The sequence below is a fragment of the Oryzias melastigma genome, linkage group LG12, assembly GCF_002922805.2.
Source record: "Oryzias melastigma strain HK-1 linkage group LG12, ASM292280v2, whole genome shotgun sequence".
Lineage (NCBI taxonomy): Eukaryota > Metazoa > Chordata > Actinopteri > Beloniformes > Adrianichthyidae > Oryzias > Oryzias melastigma.
In genome coordinates, this window is record NC_050523.1 from 21,780,661 (window position 1) to 21,791,437 (window position 10,777).

At 36.8% G+C, this 10,777-nt stretch overlaps 1 protein-coding gene across 2 annotated transcripts; it reads left to right on the forward strand.

The window, feature by feature from the left end:
• Positions 1 to 3,641: 3,641 nt before the first annotated feature.
• LOC112163342 (serine/threonine-protein phosphatase 6 catalytic subunit) lies at positions 3,642 to 10,568 on the forward strand. Of its 2 annotated transcripts, XM_024299691.2 has the most exons (7): positions 3,644 to 3,817; positions 5,850 to 5,945; positions 6,024 to 6,089; positions 7,404 to 7,545; positions 7,627 to 7,706; positions 9,328 to 9,537; positions 9,610 to 10,568. In XM_024299691.2, exons 1-7 carry the CDS (start codon positions 3,743 to 3,745, stop codon positions 9,856 to 9,858), a joined length of 918 nt encoding a protein of 305 aa, XP_024155459.1. In that variant the 5' UTR covers positions 3,644 to 3,742; the 3' UTR covers positions 9,859 to 10,568. The 2 variants fall into 2 exon arrangements, with proteins under 2 accessions (XP_024155458.1, XP_024155459.1); XM_024299690.2 differs by having other exon boundaries at positions 3,642 to 3,817; positions 7,404 to 7,706.
• The last annotated feature ends 209 nt before the right edge of the window (positions 10,569 to 10,777 follow it).

Consider the following 10,777-nt stretch of genomic DNA (forward strand, 5'->3'; position numbering starts at 1 on the left):
AAACTTAGTAGATACCAAATTAGCCAAAAAAGCTTGTTGTTTAAATACTAGCTAAACTCCAGATTAACCTAAAATTCCTCAGTAAAACGTTAGCATTTTGTTGAAATAGAAGCTAACTCTAAGTTAGCCTACAAAAACCCCAGCAGATAAAAAATTAGCCAAAACATTTGTATGTTACTAAAATATTAGCTAAACTCCAAATTAGCATTAAAAAAACCTCAGTAGACGCCAAATTAGCCAAAAAAGCTAGCACATTGCTTAAATACTAGCCAAACTCCAAAATAGCCTAAAATTCCTCAGTAAACTGAATTGGTCTAAAACTTTAGCATGTGGCTAAAATATTAGCTAAACTCCAAATTAGAATTAAAAACCTCAGTCAACGCCAAATTTGCCAAAAAAGCTGGCACATTGCTTATATACTAGCTAAACTCCAAAACAGCTTAAACTTCCTCAGTAAACTAAATGAGTCAAAAATGTTAGCATCTTGCTAAAATAGATCTGAGCTCTAAATTAGCCTAAAAAAACAAGTAGTAAAGAAATCGGCTAAAAAATGTTAGCATGTTGCTAAAATAGATCTGAGCTCTAAATTAGCCTAAAAAAACAAGTAGTAAAGAAATTAGCTAAAAATGTTAGCATGTTGCTAAAATGTTAGCTAAACTCCAATATTTTTAAAAAATTACCATTAAAGATTAAAACATAACCCATGAATATGTTTAAATGCTTGTTGCTAATCTCCTTAAAATTTTGATCGAGTTTTTATGTCACACAACAAGAAAACAAACCAAAATGTGTTGATCTATGTCAGTGTAACTCTTCGTGTAATACTTTTTCAAAGATGGATGCACATACCATACACATATCGCCCTTAGTAGGCCCGGCATTTTTTTTTGAAGATCGGACACAGCTGGAAGATCTACGGTATTCTGCATCTAAAATTAAAGTTTTTTGCTGATCACCGCTAGCTCAGTGGAGAAATTGGGTGTTGGTGTTGCAGAGCAGACTCTTCCTGGAGGGCGCTGTCTCACTCTGTGGCATCATCGTGAGGATACTCTTGTTTTTGTGGGTATGAGGGGCTGCTGCAGAGAGCACAGGTTTTTAGAGGATTACTCAGAAATGCCTGAACGAATCAAAATGCCACTTTGGGGTTCTTTTTAGTGAGGATTGAACAGTATAATACACTTAAAACTTCATAATGTCTTTAAATAGTGCAAAATAGTAGCAGATCTAGGTAAGGTAGCCTAATGTGTCACAAATTTTCCAATGGACTGAGGTCCAGTGACTGGCTAACCCACTCCAGAATCTTGGAATGATTTTTTTTTTTTTTTTTTTTCAAATGTAGCCATGTTTTGTCCAAAGCCTCCCCATCCATTCTATCCATCATACGGGTCAGTCCTCCTGTTTCCTTGGCAGAAAAACAACCCCTAACCATGATGTTTCCACCCTCATGCTTCACAGTGGCATCCTTGGGATGTGACCGAGTGATGTTTATGCCAAAGAGTTCCGTGCTGGTCTCTTTAGATCACATGACCTTCTCCTAATCCTCCTTTAGATCATCCAGATCAGTAAGTAATCTATAGCACTTGATAAAATCACAACATACTTCACAAAAATAAAAACACAAAATTGCAGCCAGTCATACACATATTGCAGACAAACAGAATAAAAGACTGTAAAAGAAAGGTAAAACACAATAAAAGACAAAAATAGACTAACCAAAAGCTCTAATATAAACTAGGGGCCAAACTATTTAATCTGGTTCACCAAAATTGCATACTTTTGATTGATAATCCTTATTAAACTTTTATTTTTCATTTAATACCTGTTGTCTCCCCATGGATGGTGAACTTAAAAATATATTTACCTGTTTTAGGTGCAGAAAGTTTGTGCATTTATGCAGCGTTTGAAGATTTGTTGTTTTTCTGACCTTCATGTGTCTTCTGAGTCCGATAAGTCATTTTTACAATCATTTCAAAACAACATGAACACATTGTTTCTCTATTTTGTGTTTTTCTCTTAAGGGCATCAAGCCATTGGTGCAAATGGCACTAAAATAAAAAAAAAAAACACAGTTTTTAAAATAAAATCTCCAAAACGCTCGTCTCTAAATATTTTTTTCAAACAAAGTTAATGCTTCTGTCCAGATTCCATGTTATTTATTTCTCTTATGAGGTAGATTACCAAATAAATGCTCTTAGTTTGGCCCTTCTCTCAAATTTCAGAACCCTTTGTGGCCCAAGAGTCAAAAGGTTTGCCCATTCCTGATCCAGATGTTCTCTGTAAAACTTTAGACGGGTTTAGACTGGTTTAAGCAGGGGACCTTTGGAGCTCTGCAGGATTTGAATTCATGACCACATTTTGTCTTATTGATTGTAACCTTTGCGGTTCCAACTCTCTGCAGGTCATTGACTTAATCCTCTGTGTAGGACAGTTTCATCTAGATTATTTCTGGAGGGAGATTGTCAGTGTCAATTTTTTAACGATTTCTCCAACAGTTGATCTCTTCTCATCAAGCGTGTTGCTTATTGTAGATTGATTCATCCCAATCTAGTTCAGGTATCTTGTTCCTGGTGTCCTGTGACAGCTCTTTGGTCTTCCTCATGGTGGAGAGGTCGCAGTCTGACTGTTTACCGATTGTTGACAGGTGTCTTTTATACAGGTAACCAGTTTGATCAGGTGACATTAATACTGGTAATACGCTAAAAATAACTTTTTACATAATAAAATCAAATAATGGGATTTCCTGAATTCTTTATTTACATTCTGTCTCACACAGTGTATTAGTGATGAAGATTACTGACCAAAACTCATCATTTTAAGTGGAACAACTTGCAGAGTTAGTGACTGACAAGTACTTGTATGTAAAATATTTATCAACCTCACTACAACCCACATTTTGTCAGTTTATGTGTAAAATCACTGTCAAAAGCCTACTCTAAAAGTATTAGAGTTCTACTAAATAAGGGACAAATGCTTGTTAACAGGACAAAGCTGTGATTTGTGAGCCAGTTTCAGACTGACAGCTCTGGTTAGCTGGATTCAAGTTGAATAATGTGGTTTGTCAAGCAGAAAATTCTTCCACTTGTGAATTACAGAGGTTTGTGACAAGTTCAGTTTGAGTCACTTCCACCTGTAGATTTCCAAAAATTACGGAGAAATTAATGTCAGTATTTGAAATTCTCTACAGCTAAAAAAAATAAATTGGCTTGATACAAATTTATGTTAAGAATAATAAAAATGCATGTATTTATAATATGAATATGTTTATTTAAAGTATATATGAAAGTTTTTAAAGAAATTGTAAGACAGCTTAGCTTATAATACATGTATTAAAGAGACAATAACATTTAAAATAGTTGGAATGAGTTAAAATTTACGTTGAATTCCAAAGCTAATAAATGGTGCTGAGGTGGATGGAATTGGAGGTTTGAGGGAGTGGGAGGATGAGGAAGTATTAGAAGCAGATACAAATTAAAAGATGAGAACGTGGAAAATCAGAATAAACCGAAAAGTTCACAACGTTTTTTTAATAGATAAATTAGGAGACCAAAGTAATCGAGGAGGAAATGCTGTGAAGTCAAATTTTAGTTGTAGTTTACATTCCACACCAGCGGGCGGCGCAAACGAGCAGCTCCGGTTTCTGCATCCGCTTAAAAATTAAACCCGCAAAGAAAGTCCAACGAAGAAGAAGTAGAGTAGCCTCTTGCTAGCGGGTTAGCCGTCTTTTCTGTTTCGAGCTGTAAATATGGCTCCTTTAGACCTCGATAAGTACGTTGAAATCGCAAAACATTGCAAATATTTGCCAGAAAATGACCTAAAGGTGAGTAGGAGATGCCGGATATTATCTAAGCGGGGGTATTATTAAATACAGGAAGCTAATGGCGAGGACATACGAAGTTTTTTTTCGACTAAAGTATGAAAATGTTTTAAATATATTTCTATTTCTTAAGCGGGGAGCCTTGTTAACACTTAGCTCTCTCTTTTTAATTGTTATGGTTATTATGAGCTGTTATTCAAAGGACAAATGAATCGTTTTTCGGTAAAGTTAAAGAGGAAGTAGCCGTTTGGATCGTCGATGCTAACTAGCAGGACTGGGTCCGTATCGTCTCCGTTTGGTGCAATAAACTTTAGCAGGAGAAAAAATATATATATTAAAAAATAGTTTTTCTACCCATTTCTAAACGCATATATACCATTGACCCTGATATTGCACAGTACAATTAGTTTTTATTTTTTTACATTCTTGTGTCTTGAAATGGTACTGGTCGATAATGACTGATTATTCTTCTGTTTCTGTAACAACTGTATTGTTGTGCTACCCTTTAAGAACACTAGAATAAGGAAAGAGTTGTGAATATTGAACTCATAGAAAGACTGTAATCATTACAAGACGGTGCTGAATTGATTTCACACATTACTACCAGTAACAAATAAATGACATAAATACTAGTCCTGTTTAAACTCCAAAACAACTTGTATTATCCTTGGCTTCAATTTAGAACTGCAGTAAATTACAGAATTAATTCACGTTATTTCCTGTTAAAGACCCACTCAGGTGAAAATTGTGTTTTTAACATGTTCTAGTTATATTTTTGCTGATTATGAAGGACATGTACAAAATAAATTAAGCTTAAAGTTGCATTTCTAACTATTTTTTTTATTCAAATCGTTGTGAATCAAGAGCAGACGACAAGATTCAGTTTGAAAAATCTTGTAGGTGACGTTGGAGCTACAATGACAAACCATAAGTTCCTGATGCATCCTCTTGCTCACAAATAGATCCATGAATGTCTTTGTTTCCCTCGTCTTCACAGCTGGATTATAGCTCCGACATTGCTCACTATCTTTGTTACACCAGTTATGTACGGTTTGGGTTGTGAGGGGCCGCAGGGGAAAATGTAAACAAAGGGAAATGAGGGCAGGCTTACTTTGTGCCTCCACCAATCCCACCTACAACTCAGGGGTAAACTTCCCATGAACTCCAGCTGCTCTGCAGAAACTACGTCCTAGCAAACGACACAGTTTTGACCACCTGGATCACTTCTACAATAGATCAAAAGATGATCAGAGTGTGACTTTTAAAGGGATTATTAAGTTTTAAAGAAATCATTTCCTTATTCGTTGTCATGGTTATCTCATTGTAGAAACAATTCCAAATTGATCCATCTGATCATGTATGCTGACTATTTACATAATAAACAGACGCCATAGATCATTGGAACTGAATTACCTTTTCATTACTACCTACTTTTTTGCTTAACAGAAATTAAGAACACCACTTTTCATTATTTGTAGTAAAGAAAGTTTTGATAACAGATGTGTGGTAAACAAAAGTTGTTTGCTTTGAGCACATTGAAGCTGTTATTTTCTTTTTTCTTTTAAGTCTGGCTCAGAAGGATGAAGGGGTTTTGTTTGCTCGATTCTGAGATACAAGAAGTTAAAAATATAAGACAGCACTTAAAACTGAACCGAGCGGCCCAACAGGAGGAACACATCAGTCTTTATTCAAGATATGAAACTCAACTTAGAAATTCAACGTGCAGAAATTTTGACTACATATTTCCTCTTGTTGTGTTTGTCATTGTGTGATTTCAGATGCAAAGGTTTTCTATTTAAATGTAAAATGTGCAAAAAGGGGAACAGCATCAGTTGAACACAGATGGTTTGGTTTGTGTAGATCCCTGATAAAGCAGACATGCTTTGTAACTTATTAACTTTTACTGTAACAGAAATAGAATCGCCCACGTCATGATTGTCTTTTAAAATGTACTTTAAAGATTTATAGCATTCCCCAAGGATGATTTTCAGTGAAATTTGTGAACACTCAAACTTTTTTTTTTCTTCCTTAATAGAGATTGTGTGATTATGTTTGTGATTTGCTGCTGGAAGAGTCGAATGTTCAGCCGGTTGCGACTCCCGTTACCGTTTGTGGAGATATTCATGGTCAGGTAGGTCCCATGGAAATATGTCATTAAACCTTCTTTAAATGTGTTATTTATCATAAAACGTTTTATATCTCTGTCTAGTTTTATGACCTTTGTGAACTCTTCAGAACCGGGGGCCAAGTCCCAGACACCAACTATATTTTCATGGTAAGAAATCTGATGTTATTTGAACTTATTTTTCTGCCTTTTAAATGATCAAACTGTAATTAAGTCTTTGCTAGTAGAAGGAAATGCCTCTAATATTGACAAACAAGTAGAGCTGTCTCATTTCCTGTCCGAGAACATGGTGGTTTAGGTATGCATGCATTGGAATTGTAAATGTTTATCCACACAGTGGTCCCCAACCCCTCGGGACGTGGACCGGTACCGGTCCGTGGGAACACGACCTACACTTTTTCTGTTCTATTTGTAATTTGATTCCGAAGACAGCTTTATTTTGAAAAAATACTGAATTCTCTCCATCACATTCCTTCCGACTCATTATTTAAGTTGCTCGATGGCATGTTAAAAATCCATCCGCTACTTTCTGAAACCCTCAAGCTGGTAAATTGTACAGTTTCTTTTGGCAGGAGAGAGAGGAAACAGAAGAAGAGCCTTTGACTTCAAAATAAAAGAAAGCTGCACTTAAGTTAATAGACAAAAACAGGAGTCTCATACACATATTAGTGGAGATTATTTATTTTTTAGATCAATTTGGTTTAGTTCTTCAAGAATGTGAAGAATCAAGTCTTGGTTCATTTTTTAAATGTGTATTTATAAAGTGATTCTGCCAGAGATTAAATAGTTTTCACATAGTTTTGGTGTTATAAACTTTAAACAGTTGAAACTTCCTTTCTAAATGTTGACATTTAGACAGAAAGCATGTTAATTTTTGCAGCTTCACCAGCAATGAACTCACAAGAAAGAGCTGACGTGGCTATAATCTTGTAAAGTTTCTATTCAAGTTTATTACGGTTTAAAAAGGTGGACAAACGACTCACAACCACTCAAACAGTTATTAAAACTACACTTAAAGTGATGATGTAACCAGCGCTTCATAAAGGTAAAACAAACATCCCATCATTGTTGGCAATAAAACACAAATCACATTTTTAACAGAATGTATAAAGTTGAATCTCAACAAAACAAAAGTAGATTTCAGGATCAAAAGGGGAACAAATTCCATTAAAGGATCTATTGGATTCAAATGAGCTCAACTGAGAGTTGTTAACTAAATATATAAATTGATCAAGTCTAACATTTGAAACACAGTTAACTAACTGGTTATTTCTGTTTTTGTGTGTCGCTCTGTTTGTTTTAGGCGTGTGTAGAATTAATTGTCATGTTTGAGCACAGAGCATTCCAGCTGAACTAATCCGCGCGTCAGTCTCAGCCACCTGTTTGGCTTGGTTTTCTGCTCGTCTCAAACAGACTGTAGGATGTTCTAAACTCTGTTGATTTTTTTTTTTTTTTTTTTTGCAGGGAGACTTTGTTGACAGAGGATATTACAGTTTGGAGACTTTTACATACCTACTAGCTTTAAAAGCCAAGTGGCCAGACCGCATCACTCTTCTGAGAGGAAACCATGAAAGCAGACAAATAACTCAAGTGTACGGCTTTTATGGTATGTACGACATAAGTGTGTGCTCAGAAGGTTTTCGGTCTTGTTTGTTTGTATCATCGGATCAAACTGATTTCTGTTCAGATGAATGTCAAACAAAGTATGGGAACGCCAACGCCTGGAGGTACTGCGCCAAAGTGTTCGACATGCTGACTGTGGCAGCTGTAAGTTCATTTGTCAAGACTTTACGTTATTTACACAATAAGTACATTTCTTTTAATCAGAGATTAAAAATTGGGTTTTAGCAACAGGTTTATAATAAATTTGTCTCAGGTTCCACTGAGTAACTGCCTACCAGTAATATGCTGGTCCCTCACTATGACAGTTTTACAGCCCACAGTTTGACAGTTTTTTTTTTTTTTTAAATAAATGAAAAACGAGGGATCACTTTGTAAACCCTGGTCATTACATGGTTGTTATGCTCTCATTTGCTGTCCTTTACCCTTACAGTATCATGTTTCAAAGCATGAGATGTGCATTTGTAGCTGCATTTCCATAGACTATGAAATTGCAGAAATTGGATTTGCACTAAAAAATGCCTATTGGAATCATGTCAATTTAGGAAAACGTAGTTATTGCAAAAAAAAAAAAATGTGCTTGGAGGAGGTGGTTTTTCAGGAGTGTTGAAATAACTTATTTTGAAAAACTGCAATGAAAGTACTTTTTTTTTTTTTTTAATTAAATGAGTCATGTGACCAACAGTGGCTGCACACAAAAGGTCCCACAGCATCACTCTGTTCATCCAAAGTGGAGCGTGTCTTGAGGAATTGTTGGATCCACAGCTCCTCTTATAAAATCACCAACCACAATTTCCCCAAATCTCTTCATTCGTAGTCGCTCCCATGTAGCTTTCCTCTCCATGACCTGGATAAGACGCCGAGGTCTCCTTTGATAGATGATAAGTGCTAGTGCTGCAGTTAAAATTAGAATGTATCTGCTGTAAATCAAAGTATTGATCACATCTGTGTTTTTAATAACTTATCACATGAGTTGGTTTGTGTTTATTCACATAATTATAATTTAATGGAAACAGTATAATTGAAAAATTGTGGTGCTTTTGATTTTTTTTTTCACATTTCTATCATTTCAACAAAGTTTACCACATATGTGGAATAGAAATGCAGCTAGACTCTAATGCTAGAGTCTGCTAGCTTGATGCTGGACGCCTAATGCCCAATTGCTGACTAAATTAACATCTTTATAAACTCACAGGCATGAATTTTCTAAACTCTTTAAAGGAAAAAGTAACATTTTGCGGCCTAAAGCACAATTTTTGCTCATACTTTGTTCTTCTGGAATAAGATGTAATGCTATAGTGCAATCGCCACCTAGTGGCCAAAGTGAAACGTCCTCCAGGAACAGAACAATTATTAGAGCTTCTCCGTTTGAGCATCCATGAACACTGTATGTTTTGAACAATCGTATTATTATTTCAATAATGCATTTTACAGTTTGTGAACTGTATCAGATTGATATGAAAATCTTCAAAACATATATATAGATTATTAATGTATTTCTAACCAAATGTGTCTGAATCTGTAACCATGGTAACTCCGAATGGAATTGAATCGATTCTGGAAATATATGGTGATATCCAGGCCTTCTGAAAATTGTTGTTTTCTGAATTGTTTCATTTTTCTGAGTTTTGTTTTGATTGAGTTTAAGTGATTTGTTGGTGATTTGCCCTTCAGGGCCACCGTACTTTAATGATGCACAGAAGCATCTTCACCTAAAAATATGAGGACTTGTTTGTTCTATTGACCTTTTTCCCCTCATTTCTCTCAGTTAATAGATGAGCAGATCCTCTGCGTTCATGGTGGACTTTCCCCAGACATCAAGACTCTGGACCAGATCCGAACCATCGAGCGCAACCAAGAGATTCCTCACAAGGGAGCCTTCTGTGATCTGGTGTGGTCCGACCCGGAAGATGTAGACACGTGGGCTATAAGTCCTCGAGGAGCTGGGTGGCTGTTTGGATCCAAAGTCACCAATGAGGTAACCCCAAACGGTGGAAGAGGAGCAGCATCTTCAGCTCTACCTCCAGACTGACGGTTACCTCTGTTGTAGTTTGTTCATATCAACAGCTTGAAGCTCATCTGCCGCGCTCACCAGCTGGTCCACGAGGGCTACAAGTTCATGTTTGACGAGAAGCTGGTGACCGTGTGGTCGGCCCCCAACTACTGCTACCGCTGCGGGAACATCGCCTCCATCATGGTGTTCAAGGACGTCAGCAGACGGGAGCCCAAGCTGTTCCGCGCCGTCCCGGACTCGGAGCGCGTCATACCTCCGCGGACGACCACGCCCTACTTCCTCTGATGAGCCCCACAGATGCTCCTGAAAATTATTTATATGCAGCTGATCGAAACTACAATAAATTGCCATTCAGGGTCGACAGCTTTTTGTGCGTTTTTGCTTTTTGTAAAGAGGCGCCACACCCACCTTCCGCCTAAATTAGAGCTGTTGAAATTGGAACACTTGTATTAGCCGTGTTGGCATAGATGATTTTTATTTTAATCTCACATTTCTTAGGAACTGTTTTTTTTCTAGATCCTTTTTCATTTGTGGTAAAGTGTTGCGTCTGTGTGAACCGCGGCGCTAAGCCCACCACAATTTAGATCCAGCTTTTAATTTATTTGACAACACATTGAAGGGCACAATTTTTACCATTTTATTGCCAAAAACATGCTCTCGTTTATCTGAGCCTTCTTTTCCTTCAGCTCATCCTGCGTCTGGCTGTCACAGGATGATCCATGCTTCTTAGGGTTTCCTCCGACAGAGCTTTGACGAAGATCTGATCTCTCACAGCAGCTTCATCTCTTCCTGTTCTGAAATTAAAAGAAAAAATGTTCAGTAGATTTTGTGAAAAGTAGTTGCTCTACTCATGAGAAATGTCAGTGTTGTAACTACTGAGAAAAGGAGTGACGGCTGATGTGAACGCATTGATCCAGTTCCTCTGTTCTGGTTTCTTCAGTGTCTTATGTATCAGAGTAACTTTTTGACATTAAATTCTTGGTCATCAGAAATGCTGATTGTTAGTTTGGTTCTTTTGCCTGAATACCTGCACGGTTCCACATTCGGATTCATTTAAAGATCTTTTCTCCTTCAGAATCTGCCGGAATGATCGAGTTAACGGTTGAAAAGTTCTAGTAAATCAAAAAACCTAAGCACTGGAGCTCCGGTGTTAAAAGGTCAATGACAAGACTGGGTCTCTTGACATGTTAGTCATTAAAACGAA